General features: G+C 37.7%; 4 protein-coding genes across 7 annotated transcripts in view; 2 read left to right on the forward strand and 2 right to left on the reverse strand.

Annotated features, from left to right (window-relative positions):
- Nucleotides 1–3719, reverse strand: part of LOC111259066 (GATA zinc finger domain-containing protein 1) — a 6320-nt gene extending 2601 nt beyond the window's left edge. The window contains exons 1-6 of one of the 2 annotated variants that reach the window (XM_022830756.2): nt 2662–2789; nt 2051–2214; nt 1270–1476; nt 697–813; nt 364–525; nt 83–251 (exon numbers count right to left, since the gene is read on the reverse strand). In XM_022830756.2, the coding sequence (XP_022686491.1) occupies nt 83–251; nt 364–525; nt 697–813; nt 1270–1476; nt 2051–2059 (664 nt within the window). In that variant the 5' untranslated portion in view covers nt 2060–2214; nt 2662–2789. Of the gene's footprint in view, nt 1–82; nt 252–363; nt 526–696; nt 814–1269; nt 1477–2050; nt 2215–2661 lie in introns of both variants that reach the window. The other variant, XM_022830755.2, reaches the window with a different exon arrangement.
- On the forward strand, nt 743–13193 carry LOC111259083 (uncharacterized). The gene is made up of 9 exons (XM_086967718.1): nt 743–828; nt 7074–7420; nt 8266–8375; nt 8973–8993; nt 9500–9537; nt 10023–10280; nt 10896–11052; nt 12279–12334; nt 12709–13193. Exons 2-9 carry the CDS (start codon nt 7074–7076, stop codon nt 12775–12777), a joined length of 1056 nt encoding a protein of 351 aa, XP_086823844.1. The 5' UTR covers nt 743–828; the 3' UTR covers nt 12778–13193.
- Nucleotides 13194–13689: 496 nt separating this feature from the next.
- On the forward strand, nt 13690–22055 carry PGAP1 (GPI inositol-deacylase). Of its 3 annotated transcripts, none has more exons than XM_022830778.2 (9): nt 13690–14522; nt 15513–15644; nt 16034–16101; nt 16333–16513; nt 16756–17109; nt 17266–18081; nt 18579–19376; nt 19789–20042; nt 20545–22055. In XM_022830778.2, exons 1-9 carry the CDS (start codon nt 14505–14507, stop codon nt 20687–20689), a joined length of 2766 nt encoding a protein of 921 aa, XP_022686513.1. In that variant the 5' UTR covers nt 13690–14504; the 3' UTR covers nt 20690–22055. The 3 variants fall into 3 exon arrangements, with proteins under 3 accessions (XP_022686513.1, XP_086823845.1, XP_086823846.1); XM_086967719.1 differs by having other exon boundaries at nt 13690–14360; XM_086967720.1 differs by lacking the exons at nt 13690–14522; nt 16034–16101 and having other exon boundaries at nt 15515–15644.
- SmF (small ribonucleoprotein particle protein SmF) lies at nt 22045–24153 on the reverse strand. Its single transcript, XM_022830777.2, has 3 exons — nt 23956–24153; nt 22949–23096; nt 22045–22503 (listed from the first exon to the last, which is right to left on the reverse strand). Exons 1-3 carry the CDS (start codon nt 24002–24004, stop codon nt 22437–22439), a joined length of 264 nt encoding a protein of 87 aa, XP_022686512.1. The 5' UTR covers nt 24005–24153; the 3' UTR covers nt 22045–22436.
- Nucleotides 24154–25515: the final 1362 nt, after the last annotated feature.

The raw sequence follows: 25515 nt of genomic DNA on the forward strand, positions 1-25515 counted from the left end.
ATATATACATGGTGATAACACATTAGTCGCATAAAATGTATGGCTTCTTTTAAATTATTTATAGCTATTAAAAACAGTTTACCTATCACGAAAGAAGCTGGATCAAAGGAACCGTCTGCTGGACTTCGCTCGCTAGGAATTAACCACGAAATGGTCGCACTTAATTGGCCAAATTGGTCAACAAGAAACGAACGCAACTGGGCGTAGTAAATATCACCATCATCTCCGAGCATCGACACGATGTCACCTGACTGTTAAATACAAACGGCAACAATTACGCTATCGTTGAATCTACTTCGAAAAACCATTGATGCAGGATCTACAATGGAATAATAAATTGTTATTGTCACCATAGTATAGTACCTGAAGATAGCTGCCTTTGTGTCGAACGTATGGAGTTGTAATGAAGTGAGCAACGGAGGGTGCAGTTTTTGTTGGGGGAGCTCGTTTAAACAATATTGTTCGTCGGCCTTTCACTAAACTCTTTACACTCTTTGCTGTTTTCATGCGAGTGCCTTTGCGAACCTGGAAATCGTCAACGAGTAGCAAATCAGAATAATTATATTTCTTCTTTAGACCGCATGTATTCACAGCTACGTCCACTAGAATATTAGAAAAGGTTAATTTTTATATGCGCGAAATCGTTCTATTCATCGTTATCATTCATTACAAACAGTGGACCTTTCGTATACTTACTTCTCTTTTGCGTAAGCTAGGCGGTCTCGTTCCCCGTCCATCTTCCGTTTCGGGTCCGTCATCACCTTCCTCGTTATCAACGCTACCCATCGGGGTAGCCGGAGATTCACTTCCACCCTTTATGAAACACAGGTAAGATATTATCCTTGTTAGATTATTAGCACACGAGCCATTTTTATTAAATAAAGGAAGTATATATGAGACTATAATAAATAATGTGCAGCTCAATTTTACACTTAAAGTCGTTAATTAGTTGCAACGGTTTGGAGAAATAAAAAACAAATTCATGTTTTGTTACAATACCAAACTTTGCCATAGTTGCCAGTTATATTGCCTACTCTCCTTACGTTCTGATCGTGGATATATCTAGATTTCAAATTACGTATAATAATATATAGTATAATAATACATTTTCACATTTGAATGGTTTTAACCGTACGTTGCTAAAGAAAGCTTAAAGATTTATTTAATCAACATCAAGGTCCTAGTATTGTAATCGCAGGCAGTAGAAATTTTCAAAGCATATGGATACAATTTAGACTAGTCTAAGAAATTTGCAGATGTGATATTTACTTGGGAAGCGTCCTCTTCGGGATCCTCTTTGCTGACCATTGGTTCGACTGAACGACTGTTTCCGTTACCAGAGGTACTTCCTAGATTACTCGAGCTTGAACTTACGCACGCGACGCAAAGAAGGCCACCGTTATTAGCAGTGCGCCAAAACAGAGATTTTTCACTGCCACACTTAGAACACTCAACCTTGTGCTTAACGCATGACACCTAATAATTGAGATATTAACAAATTAAATAAGCGAATATAAGCATACGTACACTACAATGTACGGCGAATGCATTAGGCACTGAATGTTGTATGAACTGACGAAACCGTGTTATTTTAATTATATTTCTTCAGTATAATTGTATGAAAATTCAATCGAACGACGCGTCTATTTTAATTAAGAAAACAGTGTAGAACGCTCTCAACAACGGTACCGGGCGTTGCGAATGCAGTAAATTGTAGAGAATATTAACTCCTAACACTACTTCGATGAAGCTAAAGCTGTTCTCGTTTACTGTGCTAGAAGTTTGCATTATGACACCATCTAGAAAATTATCTAAACATAGTTTTTACAATCGTCTTTTGAAACGAATCAGTTAAAATACACATACAATATTAGGCCAAATTTCATCCAAACTGGTTATAACAGTAATTCGCTCTTCATCGAAGCATTAAAACGTCATCTTATAAGATGCGGGGTAGACAGAGACCATGCGAAATATATATCATCTGGCATTACACATTGTTACGTGCAGCAAGGATCACTGGATGGCACATTAATGAGATCAAACCTACACGCTTCATGGGTTTTATATCCCCTGAAATATGTTTGCTTGGCGTCCAGCTTGCAGATTCAAGACGAAGTTTGTTGTTTCAACACACCACAAAGCATCAGCAAGTTTCGGTTGACCTCACGGTTATGTCGTTATGGCTTTTCCACTTTTGCACGTACCACTAAACTAGAAATATGAGTCTTGCATTAGAATAAAATGTTACCACGATTTAAAACAAAATTCGATACTAATTACGATTTAAAAGTCCGTTTAGGGCCCTTGACTTAACGGTCGAAACACCTGATATCATCGGTCTGATGATATTTTGTGCGACGTTACCCGGCATCAAATACTCAATTGTGCTTATTATTGGAGAATAAATCAGATTGATAAGTTGAAACACTGTTTTTTATTGTGAAGTCCAAAATTGAAAGGCATCCTAAATGCCTTTACTTGGCTTACTTGCTCCATCCAGTGAACTTGTTGGTCTGTCTCTCTCTTGCTCTCTCTCATGCAGCATCTATTCGCAAAGTTCGTCGTGAATGCCATTTCATAAAGTTGCAACAACTCAAACAGTGAGTCTTGACTATAATTACTATTACCATCAGTACCGCTATAAGGAATAGTACTAACCGTAACGTGGCCCACAGTTAGCTGTTCTCTGTCAGATGAGTTTGATGACTCAGAGCGGGTGTCTCCGTAATTCTCGTTGGCTGCTGGTCCACCTTTCGACTTAGATCTGCAATCGTCTTCAGTTGTTCTCTGGCAAAACCCCTCATTAACATTAGCAGCATCAACACTGCTGTTTCCATCATCATCTGCTCCTCCACTGGTTCTCGTCTCCGAAATGCTTGAAGCAGCAGCAGCAGTAGCAGCTTCTGCAGCCGCGGGCATGGTCGCGGTCGCAGAAGCCACTTCTTCTGCGGCGACCGCTGCGGCCGCTTTCGCAGCGATGTCAGAAGTAGCAGCGGCCACAACTTCATCATCATTTTGCCACTCACCGCTAGCATTAGGTACATCGATGCTTACCACAGATACCGACTCGGTGTCTAACCCTTCCTTCTGAACGAATATCACTTCATTACTGTCACCAGCTGAGACAATACCTTCGGATGATTCTATTTTTGTTTCCATAATTTGCTATGGTTTCGCCACTGACTATGACATAAGGTGAAATTATTCTTTCAATAATTATAATAATAATTGTATTAAGAATATATCAAATGAGTCTTTTACCAGCAGGTCTTCTGTTATTACCCTGCTGTAACTGATACGAGGGTTTTTCTAACAGTTATTAGCGAATCAATAATATCCTGACTCCACTTTTGTAATAAGAAATTTTGCAAGCTGTCGCTGGCTACTGCATGACGCTAATGTCGTTGATGAACATTTCATTAGGACGAGTACGCAATCTATCCTCCTCAAAAGTGCTGAGAGACAATCCATTACATCGAAAAGCACTTCAAAGGAAAACACTCCGGGGGAATATTTCCATTGACGTACAACATTTTGTTCAGAATTCTGTATGCCAGCACATTTAGCAGGTTTACACTGGCACGATACAATGGTGCTTTGCCTCACCATCGATTTGGCTCAGTAACAGACCAATCAGTAAACGCAGTGAATTACACTCGCGCAAACGTTAGAACAGTTCGACATTTGGCTAAATTACTCCGTTTAGAAGACGAATAAATAAATGAATGAATGCTTTCTGCTATTATCATCAATGGGACAATCTGTGTAAGCCGCCCGAAGAAGAACCAGCTAACGCGTCATCATTATCGACCTTTCAAACTTGGCGGGCTACTTTTACGACTCAGTTTCACAGCCTGCAGTAAGATATCTGAACAAAAGAATTAATTGAGGGCTGTCCTGATAACGAATTAAAATAAATTAGCTTATTTTACGTGCTATAACCTTGGTGCATTTGGCTGAAATTTCCGTTTCTGAAGCATCTTCTTAGTCATAAACTTGTTGTTTTTTTTTGGGTTCATGATAATAATAGTTTTTACGAAAAATGTTCAAGCTGCAGGCTGATACTAATCGATGTGTGGATTTGGTAGGACACACTAATACTTAACAAATGAGCTAACCATGTTTAACGTTTAATATTTGTTTTGTTACCCCTCTATGTTTCCAAATTTTACGTCCGGTATCGCCGTTAGGCATTTCATCAGACGATATCATAGCAGCCTAAAAATAATAACTACGCATTTTCCACATTTTTTTAAAAATGAAAATGCGCTTCTTGGCATTCCTTAAATAATGCTTTTGATACTACCTAAACGTTAACTGTTTGAATCCAATCGAATATCAGTACCTCAAAAGCGCATGCTAGTCAATAGCGAATTTTGGTGCAATGCAGTCCCCTAAAAAGAATGACAAAGTGTACTGACAGCATTTTAATTCTTGTTAGTGGCCGAAGAATCAACTGGTGAGTGGATTAATTAATAGAACGTAGAGGATTAACAGCAGCTTTCTGTGATCCTGGAAAATACAAGTGGAAAGACTGTGAGTACACTCACAGTCGATAGGAATTTTGACAAGTTTATAGACAAACCAAGAAATGCACTAAGGGGCTGCGAAATGCATCTGCCATATACATCGAAATGTGTGCTAGAAATAGCAGTTCCGTGTGGCTAAATTATATTAAATGCTGTGTTGTGATCTTTTTCAAAGGACAAGTGGCGTGTTTGAAAGTAAACTCAAGCGTAGGAAACAGTACCAACAAGTTTCAGACCCAACCAAGGGATGCAGAAAATTGGAAACAACAGGGGCTGGTTCTGCCTTCGACAGTGCTTTCACGATCTGAGGTAACGTGCGATTTTTCGCGACACGAGTGGAAATCACTTTAACTCTCGTGGTAAATTAGCCAGCCTCAAGGATGACTTGCTAGTCCAAACTAGTAAGCTTCGAATCATAAACAACCAAAAAATGCTTAGCTCACGCTTGGTCTGTGCTCGCTTTATAAACCAGCTCCCTTGAAACGTCTTGTCTTTAGTGAAGAAATAAAGCGTAAAAAAATGTACAAAATTAGCCGACCACGAGTACATGTTGTGGGTTTCTGTTTGCGTTGTCATGTGTGTCAAATACAAAAAAAACCAAAGATAGCCATAACTTGTTTCCCTATAAGCTATACAGACACGGCGCTATAGGACCCGATTTAGCCAAGGCTTAGCCAAATTGCGGTTTTCTAACAAGTTACACGAATACGATGCTTTAATTTGGTGTGTATGTCAGAAGCTAAGATGGATGCCTTTTGGAGCGAATGTTACGTGCGCACATTTCGTCGGAAGCCTTTTTATGCTTAACCAGAACAAGCTGTTTGTAGACAAACGGGAGTGAAAAAGTCGTTTGATGTGCCAGTGTCTCTGCACTGATAATATGTACATATGTTTATGTGCATCTTCTGTTCTGTAACCTGTGCACTCAGCTTCTTTAGCTGAGGTAAAACACTTTGTGTTGTACCTAAATTAGCGTCGATTCTAAGTGTCGACTAGCGTGCGAGCATAAATGATGCCGTAAGGTGGTGGGAAGCCTTCAAGTTTTAGATATGAGCGGCGAGCTTAAGAGAGCAGAAAGTTTGGTTGCTTTCACAAAGCATGTGAGTATGCTGGCTTGTTCTTGCTATCCACGTAAATGATCAAATTAGCATTCGTAGAGTCTGCTACAAGAAGTGTTTGCTTTTTCTCGTTGCAGTTGATTTCCAGACCGAAATACGTATGCTAAACAAGTACGCTGTACTATTTCGAACATTATAATAATCATAATAGTTGATGAATGAGATGTAAGGCATAAATATGTCTAGACATGACTAGACTCTTGTCACGGCGTTGCCACTTTCACAATTAGGAGTTTACTCCCCTCGCTTTTGTACAGTGCCAACGTGTACGTTATGTTATTGAGATGCTGGCGAAAGTCGCCATATCCTTTTAGACGAAATCTCTCTTCGAAGGTCAATCCATGTGTTACATTCTCTGAAGTTTTGACTGTTTTGAGCCAAACTTGAAGCGAATACTTTTTTCATTTTAAAATTATATTGCTAAATTAAATATGAGCTAGTTTAATCCATGGCCTTCTGCCACTTTTTTTGTAATACCATAATCCCATAGTTATGGAACTGGCGCTGTTTTTGGGCGAAAGAATGTGACACGTGACTTTTGTATTCGTGCATCAAAACGAAAATAACCCTGTTAAAAAGTCCTGCAGAAACCGAAACAGATGGTAATCCTATGGTAAAGAAGAATCAGGTTGTACGGCAGGTGCATTAGAGCTATCAAATTCTCTCAAGTTTGGCCGGCAAGTTAAAAATATATGTGGTCCAGCGTCGTCATGGAGAAAGATTACACCTTTTGTGTTCATTAGTTCCGGTCGAATTTTTTAATGGCTTGTTATAATCTTGTTAGTTGTTAATAAGGTTATGACAAGCCATTTAAGGTTAGAGGTTTTAACCAATCAATTTACCAGACGGAGACAACTCGTAACGCACGATCTCTTTCTAAACCCTCCAAATATAATACCGTAATTGGTGGACTTTTAGGGAAAGCATTTTTCATGCAAAAAAAGACAATAATTTGTGGGCCGTCCTTTTCGATAATGCAACTTTATCATAAACAGCATAATTTTTTCATGGATTTGGGCAGCATTTATGCTTTAATCGTAACTAAAATTGTCGTAAAAATTTTTACTGATTTTAAAGCCGTTAGATGGGCTTAGGCCGATAAAGGTGTTGAAATATTTTTTTACTATTTGCTTATTCATTTATTTATTTTACTACGGTACATTCACTATTGCCAAATTTCGGCTTTCAAATGACATCAACCACAAAGAGATTCGACGCGACTCATGCGACCTGAAAAATGTGATATATAGCCATCTAGCTGGGGCAGCGGTTAATACTTTTCGACAATATAATATTTTGTCCTGGAAAAAATTTTCCAGGTGTTCAACGAGAACCATTTATTGATAGAGGCAGTTTCATATTTTTTCGTTTCCTCAGATAGAATGAGTTTAGATGACTAATGCTCAAATGGGATGCATTGCAGATGTTTGAGCGGTACAAACATGACGATGGTAGCTCATTGTTGATGCAGAATCAGGTGTCGACATTATCGAGTTTCGAGGACCCAGTCGAACTGGCTGTGTTTCAAGAGCTACGTGAAATGATTCATTTTAAAAACGAGTTTGAAATAGCTCGCTTTACTCCAACCCGGATGGAATACTGGCAATCACCCGTAAATGTTCAGGCCTTTCATTTCGGCGCCAGTGACATCAAGAAACCATCATCATTCCCAGCAATAGTAAAAGCAACAGCACATATCACGTCTACCGCTCAGCCCCAGCAAGATATTACGTTCCCGGCAGATCCGGTCAATGACGCCGAATTTTACAGGTACACGCTAAAACACTATTTTTTTGCATTTGTCTATTATAATTAAAGCTACTAAATTAACGGAATGTTTAAGTATAGATTTTTCAGAAATGGAATCTCCATGTAACTACAGATAAGAAAGTGAAGCAACTGTCAATAAGCAGCCGTTAAACGCATCGCGTATTGGAATTGGCTAACATTTACGCAGGTGGTATTACACGTACCTTATCTTGAAAATAACAGAACAGTTTTCAAAAAATTTTATGCTGTATTACCTTACGTTAAAAGGTAGGACAAATGAAACGTAGCTCATCTAACTTTATATTTAAGAGCAATACGAGACACATTACCTCCATTACAGTACAGAATAGTACGAAAGGTGAAACCGTTCATGTATGAAGAAGCGGTATCAGCATGGAACAACTCCAAGATTGCTAGGCGGCACAGATACTAGTTGCATTATGTTCCTGTTGATTCTGTATAGTGTATTGCTGATTGACTATATAGAACATTATGCATAAAAAATGATAATTTTATAAATTCTACATAAAATCCTTTGATAGTTGGTTTAACAGTTAAAAACGATAATTATATTAGCAATTTTTTTAGCTTTATACAGTTTGTTTGTTTGCTTCTTATATAGGAAGTCGAGAAAATTCAGATGAAAGATCCTTCGATGACTTCGAATTGGCTAATAAGAGAAGAAAAAATAATTTGGAAAGTTCCATAGGCGCTGGTTCTCTTCCCTCACGAATAGATGGGTTTCCTTTGTACGCCTCTTTCCGCACTTACAATTTTAGCTAATTGATTTGAACTTTTTCGTTGCAATCGCAGTTAATAGAAATTCATACAAATATTATTGTTAGATTACAGAAAAAGGTCTGCCTGCCTGTGAGTCACCGTCTCATAATGGAAAACAGCTTAATGCGTTGCGAGGCATCAGACCACGAGAGTAATGCGGAGGATATACCCAGTGGTAAATTTCATACACTCTCTATGTTTTGAGCTTTACATTCGGTGTTACCGTTAGGTATTTTATCTGACAGCTGGCTACTACCACGAAATAAAATCTGTCTAAGCTCGGGTTCGAATCTAGACCATCACGTATCCTTACAGTCAGCAAGCAAACACGTTACCCACTAAGAAAATCGCTTAGCCTAGGAAACCAGTTTCAATTTTCGGCGCTATCAGCCTGTAATCTGGCAATTTATAATCCCTTGAGTTACATATTTCCTTGAAACCGAAGTTATCGTCGAAAAATGCAGCGGAAGCACCACTAGGCTTTTTGTTGTTGTATAACTGTCCATATGATTTCGTTGATTTGAGTTAATATCTCTAAAATCCTAGAAGCAACACGTTGTATGAAGTATCATATAGATTGCTTGAGAGATTTGAATTGTCTCAGTTTGAAGTTTGATTTGACTATGCTAGTATCTTATCGAAAATATATGATTGGTGAGCTTCGCCAGCTTCACTTGGACACCGTGGCATGGTTTAATGTTTACGCAGATGCTGCAGTTGCTCAGTAATGTGTCACCGCAAGTTTAACGAAGCTTTTTTTTCTGGATTCCAGATGACGACTTTGAGGAACTTCGTACGTATTTCGTCTGCCGACTGATGATTTAATGAGTTCTTACTCGCGATGTATACTGTAATCTGTTTGTAATCTTCTTTTACAACAAGCGTTATATGATGTATAACCTCTCTTAAAGAAGTGTGATTGTTAAACAGTTTGCATTTGCATGTCAGCTTAATCTGATGCGAATTATCGTACGGTTACTTTTTTTTGTAATTTTACGCCGCAAAAGCATTCTAGTATTTGTGACTAGTAAAAAAAGCTAGATATCGTGCGAATCTGTACACCGCCGGACATCCAAGTAATACACTCTTGGTGTACTTTTAATGTCAACAATGTCGACTATGCCTGCATAGAGTCTAAACGTTTATTGTAAGTAATATAGAAATGCAGCAGAAAATTTCCGATTGCTTGCTTAACTTAGTTCCTGTTTCATGAACCCGTATGCGCACGTATATTTCACACCAACTATGCCCACAGTAAAAATAACGCTATTTACAAAAATGCAATGTCACATTTTGCAGTGACAGAGACGTTACAGCCGTTACCGCTCGATCAAATGGTAAGATATACATAATGAATTTCGTACAAATATAGTTGGTCATGTTTTTACTAAACTAGTAATACTCACTAAGTTAATAGAACTTTACTCAATGGCTATTTTGGGAAATTCGATAAATAGCATCCTTTAATTAAAGCCTTACCGACAATATATGTCTTATACATTTCTCAACTGCCACCAAAAGTTTTTGCTGTTACGACTTTTTTTAGAGTATATAAAAAGTATGGTTATTCAATATTTAAATTCGAGCATTGGGTGTGTATAAAATAGGCTCATAAAAATAGTGAGGTTGAACGAATCAACCGACTTCGATTAATTTTACGTCGTAATCATAACAAGGTAAAAATAAGAGTCTCCGGCTTCTCGAATGCTCATTTTTTTGTGATAAAATGTGAATTTTTTTTCGCAAAAGCTTAGCGCAATATGCTTGGACCGTTTTTGGCCTGAAAGCATGCTTTTTTTTTGTATCACAATTGTATCGTTAGGAGCCAGACGACATGGGGGCTTCTATGGACGAAAGTGCGCCTGGGTCTACTACCACTAGTTCATCATTTTCTGAAGACAAATCGATGGACACTGTCATACATGTAAAGAATATCAGCTGTAAATTTCAGTCCAGGACACAGCTTGAGAAGGCGGAAAGCGTCATGCTAGGCTTAGTTGGAGACGCTGCTTGTTCGAAATCAAATAACGATGCGAACAATAGGAAAGATCATAAAAACTTCCATATAGCAAACGATTCGGTAAATCTCATTTTTCTTTTTTGTCTGCTAAACACAGTTACTGTGTATAAGCAAAGGCTAGTTGGCTCAATCGAATTGTATGGACTTACCGACTCCAGATTGTCCGGAACAGTACATTTCATTAAGTTATTTTAGGTCATTATTTTGAGGGTATTATGTAAATGTTGTTCACGGGCGCTGAGTTTCACATCTAGGCAATTACCACGGCAGTGTCGTAAGACTGCTAAGTTCACCTCATGTTCCTCCTGTACCCGATTCTGGATTTGTACTTGTTTTGTTCAACTTTGACTGTGATGAGCCCTAACGTTACCTAAACTGTTCTACACACAAGATTATTAAGAAAAAGAAGATTAAATAATTAAATTTTACATGTAATATAATATATAGTGAATTATTAGATATCGAAACACAGTCGAGAATCTCATTCTACTAGTCCAGAATTTCCTTCCTACGCATTCATGTCACCTCACTGATTCAATCGACCCAGCTGTATCGGCCAACCTATACTATGTTTTGAAATAATTCGATCTTTAGGCGAAAAAATATGAAACTTTCTGTGAACACAGTCATCAGAATACATACTCGGTAAGCTGACTATGTGTTTTATTTTTTTAGAGCGTAGTGATTTATTCCGAATTCAGACCGACTTCAAATTCAACCTTGCATGAACAATCAACTGGTAACGAACTTAGAAGAGATAACAAGAGCGCCTTAACGTTGGCTCAGAGACGACTGCAGAAATTAAATATTGTTGTGCCAACGCTAACAGAAGGTAATGTAAATTAGTAATGAATAACATTATTTCTGTGCCGGTTAGAATTACAAATAAAGGAGATTTCAGTAGCTTCAAATGTATCAAAGGCAATTTAGTTAAACATGTATTGTAACCGCTGCTACGACATCTATAATCTTGCAAACAATCCATCCTTTTTTGAACATACACTTTGTCTGGCTAGGAGAAGGATCAGCTTAATACTAGCCCTGCATATGAATTCCGTTAATTCGGTTATTAAGGTATAAGTAACCCTTAATTTTTTATTATTATTTCCAGCATAATTTTCGACTATACGATCAAATATAAGGCAACTGCCACTTTTTACTCAATATGAGTTGAATCGGGTCAACTAGCAGACAACTTGAGCAATTTGCCATACCTTTTCGCCTTCAACAAAGCAACAAAGTATTCCAAATTGTTTGTAACCGCCATTATTTTTTAGCATTATTAGGCTACGGTAACAGCAATGGAGTTAGCTTTTACCAAAACAAAACCTGTTGAAGATTTATGAGTTGCATCTTACCGGAGGGGAAGGGGTACCTAAGCAATCCCTTCTAAGCAATTTTGCAGAAAGATTCCACCAAATCAAAATAACTAAAGAATTCATTATTATATGAACTCGCTGTAAAAAAATATATATATAGAAGCAGTTTAATCAATTCGAAGACGTGTTTTTTTTTGTTTTGAAAATATGTTCTAAAACCCTTAACAGAGTACGGCATACGGAGTCAGTTAAAAAGTACCTTATATAACCTTCAATGCCTTCATAAAAACTAATTGCTTAAATTGGAAACTTCTGTGATTTCGGTAACGGCAAATACTGTTTATAAATAGAGAAGACGTAAAGACTGAACTTGAATGCGTACAGCGTACTGTTTTGCAAAATATTACAGAAGGCAATAGACCAATTTCGGCCGAACCTGAAAAATTGAAGATTTGTCAACTACTCGCATCTTAAGACCTGTTTGAATGCTTCGAGGTCAGACTTCCCTATCCGATGCAGATAGTTTTAAAAATTGATAACATAACGTTAACATAATAGTGTGTTAATGTTATTTAGTGAGAAAGCATCATTTGAGGATCCTCTTTATGGCCCGTAAAGCGGTGAGAAAACCTAAAAGTGAATTCATTTATTTGAGAATACCGACAAACAAATGGTGCGTACTAAGAAGTCTGTACTAATTTACTAACTAATTGGATTTGCTTACCCTTAACTTTTTCAGAACAAAAAAGTCAAAGACAGGCTATGCTCACATCGATCGGGAAAGATTTTTCGCAGGTATATAAATTTCGGCTGCATTTCACTTTTTTAATACTCAATTTAACAAAAAGTACCATATTTATTCGAGGTTGGTAATACAATCTATAAGTTACCTTCTGCTTGGTTCATTCAGCATGAACAGCTACGCAACGGATTAATAGTAATGCAATGGTAGAAAATGATTACACACAGAATCTACTATTTATAACACAAAATCAATCTGCAATCCAGTATCTATAACGCAGTGATTTTTTCGATAATAAAAACAATGCTAACATTATGCACGATACCTAGTTTAAACAAACTATATGCGCATGGTATGAATGATACGAACTCATACGATAATTAGCAAGTATTCCCGAGCAACTATTGTTTTATTGTGTATCTTGCAGGTTTCGAAGCAGCTTCAAAGCAGGCGTAGTCTCAGCTGTTTCATTCAATGGGAAAAAATGACAAATTAACAGTTACGAAGCATCTGACAATGCATATTATGGTCGAGATACGATGAAAACGGCGAAGAAGCTTAGCTGAGGCGAGACTTCGCAACCAATAGCTTTAATTTGTATGAAAATAATCTAGAAATTATAAAGTGCTATTTCTTAACAAAACAAAGCTACATAAAGTTTTAAGTTAGTTTTGTTTTTCATGCACTGTTATTCACTCAATTTTATTTAAAACATTGTTATTTTTATTAGGGTTCAAACAAATACCCGAAGCTGTGAAAATGTTTAAGCAAAAGCTTTTGCTAGAGGACGCGCAGTAGCCAATTCGGTATTGCGTAATGCACGAACAGCTACGTTCGCTACAACTAATCTGTGATATGTTTTTGTGTTTGTTGCAAAATAAAATGTATTATTAATACTACGCTCATATCGAACGCATGTCCACTATTATCGCTACATAATGAAGACTCTTCGTACTGAAAAGCAGGGATACATTTCCTTTGGTTTTATGTTCTTTACTTTCCGAATCCTTGGTGCGCTCGACAGTCTAATGAAAAAAAATTTTGGAAAAATTTCCATAGATAGAATTCGGGTGCCTGTTATTGTTTTTTAATTATGTCTTTACTGAATATTTTTGATGTTTTTGACAAACTGACAACAATCTATGAAAAAGTTTCTTAGCATAAAGCCTTTAAAATTGCCTAAAAGGACAGCAACTGTAGCATGGTTCAAATCTTCTTATACATTACGTACGGAAAAATGAGATTTTTATTTAATTTAGGAAGGCACTTCAGGGCAATTAATAAGTCTAATCCTGATATTAAGCAACTTCATTATCTGTTCTTCACATAAAAATTTCAATTTTTTAATTTTTTTTCAAATATTTATTTTTTTTTTGCTTCAACTCGCTCTCCATATACCAGAATCTTACCTCTTCTTTAGGTAGTAGGATATTCTTACTGTAGAATACGGCAATTTAGAGGCCCTGTTAAGTGATAAATGAAGTACCATTATTCTTTTCTCAATTTAGAGTCTATCAGTCATCAGTCAAGTTAGTGCGTTCAAGCGGGACAACCTTCTCAGCCGATTGGTGAAACACCTCCCTTACATAATTATTTCTGCGTAACTTATTTAGGAACGGGCATAATTTATTTTAGTTGGCCAACACATTTTATTTAGAAAGAACTCAGTTTCGTTTCTTTTTTTCTTCTTTCTTCTTTTTCGTACTTTAATTTTTCGACCAACATTATATGGTACATACAGTCTTAGATACGTTTTTTGTTTCAATTACTTAGAATACAGTCTTAGATACGTTTTTTGTTTCAATTACTTAGATAAAATAAGTACTAAGCTTTTAAAGGAGAAAGGATCATTTAGACGATCCGCGTTTTATTATTGCACTTGTCTATAGTAGCGAAGCTTCTATGAAACTGAATTCGCCGATCTTCAAAGAGGCCTTATTCGGGTTTACGCAGGCAGTCAGGTGAAAGGGGGGGGGGGATCAGACGGGGCCAGCAAGAGAGCAGCGTTTGCTGGCACTGGGCCATGTAAGGAGTTGTCTAACTACTGAGTTCTCCCAGCTGCGCCTCAGCTAAATCAAGGTACAAACAGGTTCCGTGTAACATGTGAACAGAGTAGTTCAAGCCGTAACTGTGCAGTGTTTCAAGTGGTAACTTCAATTGGCAATATGAGATAGCTTCTGCCAACTCTTGCATATTTTTCTTTAAGGAAACCAATTGTGGCACATGAAAATTACATCAAAGGTACAGTGACGTTTGTTTTCATTTATCGTAAATAATCTAAACGCGGGTGGAGTTTATATTTATCCGCTTCGTGTCACTGTTGATCTACCTGTCGGCTTTTCTTATCTTGCCTAAATTAAATATTGTAATAATCTATGGAAAAGACTAGGCATTGTTGTTTCAATTTCTACTAGCAATATATAAAAACTATATAATCCTGGCGAAATAAAATAGATTATTCTTAACAACTGTAGTCCCCGATTTATTTGATATGGAACAAGTTATTGACAACAACTTTGCCTCTTTGCACGTATTTTTTAGAGGTTGTCAGTGAGTTTAGGTTACGGAACGCGATTCTTTTTTTGTATCATTCTGTTACATGCATACGACTGAGTTAAATACTGCCAATAGCGCCCGAAATAATATAAGAAACTTTTAGAAACAATCAACAAAAAAGAATTAATTTGGCAATAAAAGGTAATCAATTTGATAGCAACAGACCTGATCCATTTACATTACGCGCTATGCTAAAAAACATCGTAGGGACCATGCAATATTATATATACGTATGCGAAGACCTGACGAAGGAGTACGCACACTGATAAAAAGAACGTATATACTAATAGAGTAATATATTTTTAAAGTGAGAGGAGTTTTGTATAAGTATTTAGACAGTGCCTAATTTGCGTCATGATCGAACCAAAAAGTGGGCATGCGCTTCATTTAATTACTCTCTGTTTACGTAAACAAACATTGCATATGTGCGTCTGATTAGCTAGCTCCGCCGCGAAAGGGTCATTTTCAACACTACACCTTTGTAGTTTGTCTTCCTTAGAAATGTAGTAATATCGCACTGTTTTGGTATTAAAAATGATAACACCCTACAAGAGCTATCTACTCTTTCGCGATGACCCACAAGGTTACTCAATTAGTCATATTTCTCTAACAGTCCCTTATATTATGTTCACCGTCAATTTGGACTAATTTAGTTAAAATTCTATCAAATAATAGATGTCGATGCCTTCGTACGTTCTTATCGGCGCGTTTGCTATACTTTGCGCATTACTGTCACTACAACAGCTTCTGGATCTGCCGTCGAATCAGTGTTCCATGACGTATATGCCGGTTCCGCCACAGTACATTGTAAGTATGAAGGATCAAATTCTATTGTTTGAACACACTTTGATGGCTATTTTATTTCACATTTTTATGTGAAGAATCTGTTTATGGACTGTGAATAACTAAATTACAGTATACGGGCCTAAAAAGATGGGGAACATATACTAGATTATGTCCCTCCGTGAGTACTTTACTCATGTACGGTAGCAATAGGTTTGTTTTTAAATAAATTTTTACAACAACTATATGAATGCTATTGTATTTACTCAGTGGGGTCCAAAATAAGGGTAACAAATATATACGTTTCCTCACGTATTGAAGAATTAAGGATTGATTGTAGTGATTCAGTTAGCGTTAAACCGCTTCATTTTTAAAAGGCTGTTTCAATGCATTCATCATTGTTCACATTTCAGGAAGTTGATCTGAATGAGAATGTGACCAAGAAATTTCCTCGTTATAAATTGCTACTCTATGGAGAAGGGTAAATTAATATGCAAATATGTAGTTTATGAATGATAATAAAGTTGATGTACCATCCATAACATGAAAGAAGATTAAATTTTAAAGCCTTTGCAGATACAATGTGGATATGTCTAAATGGGCACTCTGAAATCGAGCAGTTTGTTGGACTAAAGATGGTAATACAAGGAGGATATGTTTACGAAACGGGACAGATAAAGACGTTTGTATCTCTCTGTCTGTTATATTTTAGTGTGATAGCTCGGGAGTTGCGCAGATCAGTGCCGAATGGCATTCCTCTCGTGTTCATACATGGCAACGCAGGAAATCCGGGCCAAGCGCGGTCTATTGGCTCAATCTTACAGATGAAGGCCGAAACGAGAAACAGGCTGGGTTTACCTATTTACTCGGTTTACACGATCGACTTCAACCAAGTTAGACTCATTGTGTCGCTACAAAAAATAAGATGATTGATTAAACATTTTTCCTATAACTAGTTTCTATTTTGTTTAACCTTTCTAGTTAGAAACTATCGTTACTTAAGCCACGAAATGATATGAGTCCTTTCTGATTTGACAAAGTTATTACAAACTGGGTGTTTTTACTTACATCGAAAAATTATACACAAAAGAATTTCCCTCAGATAGTTAATCTAATTTTTTTTGGCTTCAAGCAGGAATTGTCCGCCTTATATGGGGGAGTACTTTCACAACAAGCAGAATTTCTTTTGGAATGCCTTCGCGTAATAAGTAAGAACTGGAACCTTATCCATCCACATACGGCTCCTCGAATCGTATTAATTGGTCACTCCATGGGCGGGGTGGTCGCTCGCAGTCTGTACCTTCACCCTGACTTTGACAGGAGTTTAGTCGCACTACACGTAGAGTTGGCCAGTCCCTCTCGACGCCCGGTAGCGTACCTGGATCGCAGTCTGTGGGAGTTTTACGAACGGATAAACCAAGTATGGTTGCAGGTCGGCCATGTTTTACCCCCTGTACTCAGCGTGATGGGCGGGGAACGGGATCTTCAAGTGAGTTGTTAAATTCAAAAATAACTATGCGAGGAACTTGATAATAAAATGTTGATATAAACATCGTGTATGTATCTGATGTTTGCTTGCGTATTGACGACGGGCGCAGTATACTTTTCATATTTAAGTAAAATAATTTTCTAATATCATTTGTAGGTCCGTGCAAACTTAGGAGACTCTCCTCAAGGCCTACGAGTGCTTTCTGAGTCGGTTCCACAGTGTTGGGCTTCCACCGATCATCTGTGCGTTGTCTGGTGTAAGCAACTTCAACTGGCACTATCACGAGCTTTATTCGATATTGTTCAAGAAGGTTCTATAATAGATGACCGTGACCGTATCATTAAGATCCTAAATTATCACTTTGTTCGGAAGTTTGCCCTGCATAATTCACTTCAGACGCTACCAAGATTGGCACGAACTGTCGCGTTTGCTCAGGGCCGTGAATGGCAAGAAATGTTTGAAGGGTCCTGGCGTTATGTTAAGAAAAAGGTCTTGACTGGTGTTTCGCTTGTTGTGCCGGTTTACAAAGAGTTATCAATCTCAATCGTGGCGCATGGCTTAGAAAACGATGACTGGCTGTTTGGATGTACTCGACTGAAGCGAGACGGCACGACCGTCATTTGTTTAAGCGGCGTAGATATCTCCCGCAAAAATCTTCTTGTACCATCAGTGGCAACAAGACAGGATGTGATGTTCGAGACGATAAACAGAGATACTGGCCGAGTGTATCATATTACGCCGGCTGAAATTGTTGCTCGAAACTTTCAAGCGCTTGTGATCAATGTACCTGCTCTAATGGAAGGGGCCGTCATATTGGGCGAAAGGTTCATTGCCAGAAAAAGGGAAAGGACATTTGACGCTACTGTGTTGTTCAATGGATTCTTTCAGAAGACGACTGTGATCTCGATGCATCTTTCAGAGAAAGCCATATTTCAAAAATTCACCCTTATCGGCATGCAACATCTGTGGCAGGTAAGCTACAGTTTGAAACAAAGGGTATCGAATTAAGCCATTTGCACTACAGGTCTTCGCTACGATCTACGCAACGTATAATTCAGCGTACGGCTGACAGATCGGGTAACTGAGATGCTCGAATACGTGTTCGGGCAAATGCCGAGCAAGATTAGTACAGGCACTATACAAAAAATACATAAGAAACAAAGTAAAAATAGAAAATGCTGTCATGCGACAATTGAACGTTCAGATACATAATATCGCTAAACGCAAGCGATACTTTTGGACTTCTAACATGAATTAAAATGACGAAAAAGTGCAGGATTAATTCTATTTAGGGTAGGAGCTAGAAAAGTCAGTTAGTCATCTTCACTCATAACATAAGTTTTTAAGGTATCCCTCTAGCTCACAACTTCTTGATTCTTACCTGAGCTTTTATAGCCCTCCTATTAAAGCCTCATATACTGTACTATTAATAATTACCCTGAATGTCTATTCAAACACATGTTGTTTAGGTGTACACGATAAAGGTGCACAGCAAACTATGCTTGGAAGGCACAAGTGGAGCTGGACTCGCCCGCTTCAAGCCGGACTGGTCTCATGAGGAGGTGTTCTTCCACCTCCAAGCACGCGCGAACTCCATTACGACATTCATCCTGCGATTGCATAGTACCCCAAATCACCAAGAGAACCACAACTCAACCGTGTACTTCTACCTGGATCCTAACTGCTCATATGATGTACATATACAGTTTGATCTCAAAACAGCTCTCACACAACTTCTTGTTCACCACGCCGAAGGCCTCTTGTCTTACTCTTTAGCATTAGTGCTTATCGTCATCGCACGGCAGCTCGCTGACTTGGGTCAGTTGGGCATTTGTTTCACCTTCGGCGATTCGCTTTCACGAAGCTCGAGGTTCTTCGCTCTGACCCTATTACCCACGTTGATAGAAGCCATGGTTTTCTTGCCTACATCTCCTGCTCCATTGGCACCGTACCTGAGTCGACTTCCAGGAACCACATCTTCGATGGAGGGCTGTGCTATCCGAATAATGTTATATTCCTTAGCTCTCGGCATTATTTCGTTACTGGCCAAAATACTTGAGCTAGTATTGAACCTTTGCTCTACCTGCTACATCAAAATGAAGAAAATGATACGTCAATCGTGGGACGATCCGCGAACGATACCTCAGGTGAACGAAAACGCAACATCCAGACCACTGACAGCAACCCTTGTGGCAGTTTCAGCCTTAGCTATCGGTGTAGGAGGAGGTATCGGACTTGTCGCGGCAGTTGTTGTCCACTTTGTTCAGGTGATTTTTCTTTCGACCCATTTTTTCAATCCCTTCTTCATGGTGTAAGTAGCAGGGGGTATCCTAAAAATATTCGCCAAACTAAACATTTTCGTATATTCGCATCATTTGTGCATAAAACGATATATTTATATTATTGCCTCAATTTGCAAACCGTATTCATTTTGGTGGTGTGAAGAAAATTTATATCAAAATGTAGCATAGCGCCAGGTAGCTACTCTATTTCGTTATATTCCGGTCTCGGTGAAAATTTTTTTTGTACGCACAGCAACACAGGGATGACCAACTCCAATGCATATGAAAGAAATTATTTTAAAGCCTATATTCTCCTTTTTTTGGAGTCATTAGGTTTATGTTGTGCTATTGTACGTAATGTCTGCAATAACGTGAGTTATTATGCCTTTATTCACAGGTGATCGTACTTTCGTGCCAGAATCGGTTCCTTGAGGATCGCAAGGGAGTATCAGCCTTTAGCTCCCGTTGGAAGCTGCAGACAAGTCTTTTGCTGGTTCAGTTGCTCTGTTTACCTCTCTATGTACCCTCAGTGATCGTATGGATCCGCCAACACCTGGTGCCACTTGCCAATGATCCGTATCTATTCTCGGCGCCAGTTTGTATATTTTTTGCTACGGTGGTCACCCAGCCGAACGTGCCACATCCTAATAGGTGAGTGCACTTTTTCATATCGAACATGCGCTTGACGAAGTACCGATCATCGTAATGAAGTATGACATTGTATCGTGGTAACTTTTTCTATTCACACAGATTGTGTAGCGTGTGTCGTTGGAAGGACATGAACAAGTAATCTCTCTCTTTTGACCAAAAAGGCTTGACCGTCTAAGTCTTCGCGTCGATGTTATATTATGGTCGCTGAGAGCGAGTGGAACATATGGTGAACTGTAGAACCACACCACAGTCGTTTTGTACTTTTAAATGTAAAGGTGTTTAAAAATAAAACATCAGCTTTTCAGTGCAAAACGTACAAAGATCATCCAAATCTATTTTGTCGTTTCAAGGTACTCCATAACCATATACGTTAACGAATCTGAAAATCCTTACAGTGCAGTTTTTATGTTATTCAAAATTGATTACTTTAAGTAAATCTGATAGTTTAGCAAACGTATTAAGTATATTATTCCAATGTTGCCTATTTTTTTTTGTTTTTCAGGTATTACTACAAAAGTATGGGCTACTGTGTATATACTTTAGCCATTCTAAGCGTCCTATTATGTAAGGAAGCCTTATTCCGGATGAACTACATCCAGCTGATAGTCTTTGGTCTCCTTTTTTTCCAGCAAAATTTCAAGCCATAAATTGTTATCACTAATCTGAAAATGCGACTAGGCTCAAATAAGGTAATGCTTGTTTAGCGGAGAAGTTACGTATTTTGCCCATGTAATCCGTTTATACCAGGCGTGATCTACACCGGCGGTCAGATAAATGCTAAGATAGGTATAAAAAGCGCCTCTGCTGTAACCGCGTCGCGAATCTGACAGATTTTCATCATTCATTTCTTACACTAATGTTCATTTGCGGCAAACATAGCCGGCATAATATTGAAAGGTGTCCACGTTCCGTTGCATCTAGTTTAATGAATTACAGTATGTAACGGCAATGTAAAGCTATAGATATAGAGCATAGCTAGTCTTCCGTTATGTATAGCTGTTTTAAAATTGAATTTTAACGCTATCAGTGGCTTATTACTTGACTCTGATGTTTCAAGACGGAATATGACTGTGTGTGTCATTGATAATTCAATGGATACATGACTACCGCTTACACCCAACAAGTAACCGTCATTGTTACTACTTAATTAATATCGATAATTAGAATTAACTTTCGTTCGAAACCCAAGATGTTGTACACATATCCTGATAATGTAGCTGTGCACATATTTATGGGTAGAACTCTGTAAAACACAATTCGAAATTTAACTTCATTCAGTTTTCATGGGAAAAATCATGTGATAATCAAAGCTCTGTTTGAAGAGATCTCTAATCGATGTTCCGAGCTTCAATACAACCTCCTCGGGACATGCATCTTGGGAATACATTTATTATACCGCCAATTGAATTTTAAAATAACATAGTTTTTACATTCAATTTTTAATTTACTTTTTACCAAATATTGATGAAGTGAAACTGGTTTCGTGTGAAGTGAAACTGAAGGTATCCGAAGGAAAACTGATTCGCAACTGGTGCCTCATCCATATAATTATGTGTGAATTTTTATTTTGCATTAGAAAGTATTATATATGTATATATATATAGGATTAGGGTACCTACTTTCATATATGTATTATTGCAACGGGCGAATCTCAACCGAAACTGCCAGAACGATACCCGGCAGACTTACGACTGGAAGTTTTTCGGACACGTTTGAAGTTTTTCGGCCACGAGGAAACCACAATAAACCGTTAGAGTCCTTATTCTATAAACACATTATGCTTATACGGTATACACAGTTTGCCGAATGACTTTTCACTTAAGCATTATAAATAGAGTAAGTTATTACACTTACTTAATTACATTGTAAAAATGCAAAGTTATACAGGCAATGAATTTTAAATGAAAAATATTGACATTTTAGCTGAATTTCCTCTCACACCTTGCGCATGCCCAATAAAAGAAGAAGGAAATCAGATGTGCGACTAATAAAAAGACAATCATTAAACTTCAATTATTGATTGTATTTGATATTTATTGGTCGCATATTGCTTCTATTCACATTGAATTGATGACGAGTGGTCGTTCACTGCTGTTATCACAACAGTGAACGACCTGAAAAGGATGAGGTATGACACCAAAATGGATGCTGCCAGACAACTGATAACCTATGAGTTTGCCGCGACCTCTGCCAAAGCAGTCGACTGAGATGAGCAAATAAAATATATATATATATATATAGTCGTGAGTGAAGTTGGCAGGAATAGTTGCGTTGTATACAAAAAGTTCAGTTTAGGGAACGCACGGCGCTATAGAAGATATCACCCAGACAGCTAGGCCCAGCATACCATTCTCACGAATTCCATCGACTTGACCTGCCAGTAAAAGTCCTTGTCTATTCTCTCATTTCGCCATCTTCCTCCTCTTCCTCGGAACCCCGAACGTACAAGACGTTGTTACATCTGAATGAAGCAAAAAGTCAACAAAAAATGAAACAATTGAAATGCATCATATGATGTGATGGAATCCAATTCCGTATTCCAAATTCTTACCTCGTCCTATCATTTGCCCTTCTTAAGCCACTGTATCTTCAAAAACGCTGAAGCTACAATATCAAAGATATTACCAGATAATTCAAAAAGTATTAATATTGTTATTATTAAAGTACTAATATTATTATTATCCTCACATTTTCTATATAATAGAACTAATCATTTTAGATTCACCAGTGACAATTAGACATAAGTACCTCTAAAGATCTATCCAAATATAAAGCAGCAGCATCTTCAATTTTCATACGAAAGAAAACTTAGAAGAAAGATACGAAAGAAACACGCCATTAGCACAGGGTTCAATATTGATGGATCCGGAATGGTTACAGAAAAAAAAAAAAATTAAAAACCTTACCTAACTAGAACTTCGCCAAGGCTTCCAGTGCAATTTCCATCGATGAACTCCTCTGTGTTGGCCAGTTGTAAGTTCATGTAACCATCAACGGATACCAGGTAGCCTTTGTACTCCATACCCCACTTAAGCTTTACGATCACGGGCTTACCTGTAAAACACAGTAAGATCAATACAAAGTAATTCAATATTTTTTAAAGAACCACACAATGTAAACAACCAAGGGCCGTAGTTGTGTATTGAGGTAGGGATGCACGCCTCCTTCTATAAGACAAGTTTTCCTGCTGCGTACGCCTAAAGGTTGAAGGTCCTAGCTCCTTTTTTTGAATCTTTGCAGCATGTGAACCTCAGAAGAAGACTGATTACTGTGTTTAGAAAACGAAAGCACAAGTCAACCATTTACGTTTTTAAATCTCACAAACTTCATAAATAACAATGTATTATCAATCTCGAAAATTTTGCGTTTGAGAACAAAAGTAAAATACAAGCTCAGTCTGTCATTTAAAAATGTATCTGAGGACAAAGCAAGAGCTGCAACGTAATTTTCAATCGCAACTAAAGATTGCTACAGAAGAGCATATCATCCAGACGATGTATCATCATCACAATGTCATCCCCGGATCGGCCGAAAGCCTGCCGAATCATATAAGCACACCTAACCTAGGAAGGTTTTTAGAAGTTAGTCGCATTGTCAACTTGTTTGGAATAAAGTGCCGCTAGAATTTCAAAATTTAGCATTTCAAAATCACGTAGCATCTAAGACGATGTATCGGTAATCAATAAAAAATCCCCGATTCTAAGAAAAGCTGCGCATTTTCACTCACCTAAGTAAACAACGAAAAACAGTACTGAACATGAGAACAGAATCATCACCTAGTACTATTCAATTGGTCTGTCTGGATAGTCTTACTGGAACAACAAGAAATGAGTAGTTCCGTTGAAACAAATCAAATTACAAATTGAAGAATATTGCAAATAAGCTAACAGATCGTGTGCAGAGACGAACTTACCGGTTAAACCATTCAAAAAGGGCTTTGGATTAAGTGGGAGACTAGCCATCCTACTGAAACTTCACTCGTCCGATCTATATTCAACTAAGAGACACAAACAACGCGTCACAAGTTAACCACTGGTGAATTATAAAAATATCGTTTGCACCTCTCAGAACACAAACGTTTCGTTCGATTAATGGCGCGTGCTAGTCGTCTGCGAACATTTTATTTAAAAACAGAGTGATCTTGCTTCAGAGCACATGATGGGGAAGTCTTTAAGGTGGACGTGGATCGATCAGAGAAAGGCAAAAAACGCCGTGTTTTTTGTGTGTCTTAATATTCGACGACTGTCTGAACCACTGGCATTGGTTCGAAACATTATCTGAGCTAAATGGTCACCCCTAAATGAGAAAGCATAAACCCAGTTACAGATCTCGCATACTTGCAGAGTAGAGAATTAAAACAAGTCACATTTACATTTTATAAAGTTTGCACAGGACATTAACCGGATTCAATATGATTCAGAAGTTAGTTTTATAAGTGCTTACGTATCACACAATAACCATTTCTTTTTTTTTTATTTATATACCTTCATTTAGAGTTGATTGCCACTAATATGAACTTTTAACAGCTATTGCGATTCTGTATGTGATGCGACATGAATAACTATCTCTATTACATCGAATAAATATTTGTGATTTTGGAACAGGAAGATTTCAAGCATAGAAACAAAAAATAAAACATTTTCATGCTTGGGACAACTTATAAACAAATAGCAAAGATTATTATTATTATTATGACTGTTATTATTATAATCTGTTATGTAATCATCCAAAACATGAAAAACAATGAATATATACAACAATGTTTTGTAGAAACTGTTCGAAAATTCACCTATATGACAACGAAAACAAACAATCTCAATGACCTCGGTATTAAACAACAAGCATGAAAAGTCATGTACATTTGGTGCAACATTTGGAAAACAGGATATTGTAGAATATTATAATAGGTAAGAAGCAGGCAAGAAAGGGACTGTGTGCGCACACACCTGTAAACAAGGTTGCACGTATGTATCTGCAGCCAAACGAGTCACGCTGTTCGGTTCGAAAAGGAACTTTTTTATTTGAGAAAGAACCTAGGTCGATCTGAAGTAGCCCTCCAAATCATGTTTAGGACAGATAGAGTTTCAGTACAATTTTACTATGGTATATACAGCTACGGATAACTAACTGCCCATGCTGCTCGCACCAAGCGTCTGCTCATATGCGCTATAGTCAGTTATGAACTAAAATTTAGTTAGCGCTGCTCCTTATTTTCGCTGAGGGTATGGTGATAATAATAAACGCTTTGGGACATAATTGTGAATTATTCAGAGGACTATGGGAAGTTCAAAAAAATAATTTTAGTGATTCGCGAAAAACAAAAATTAACGAATGCATGTGACGTGAGGATAAATCTTAAGATTGATTTACATGCTGCAGAGCGTCTATACACAAATAAATACATTTTTCTTATGTAATATACGTTGATTAACTTGTAGATTAATCCTAGTAAATCCAACGGTGGGCTAATGTC

The sequence above is a fragment of the Varroa jacobsoni genome, unplaced genomic scaffold, assembly GCF_002532875.2.
Source record: "Varroa jacobsoni isolate VJ856 unplaced genomic scaffold, vjacob_1.0 scaffold_290, whole genome shotgun sequence".
Lineage (NCBI taxonomy): Eukaryota > Metazoa > Arthropoda > Arachnida > Mesostigmata > Varroidae > Varroa > Varroa jacobsoni.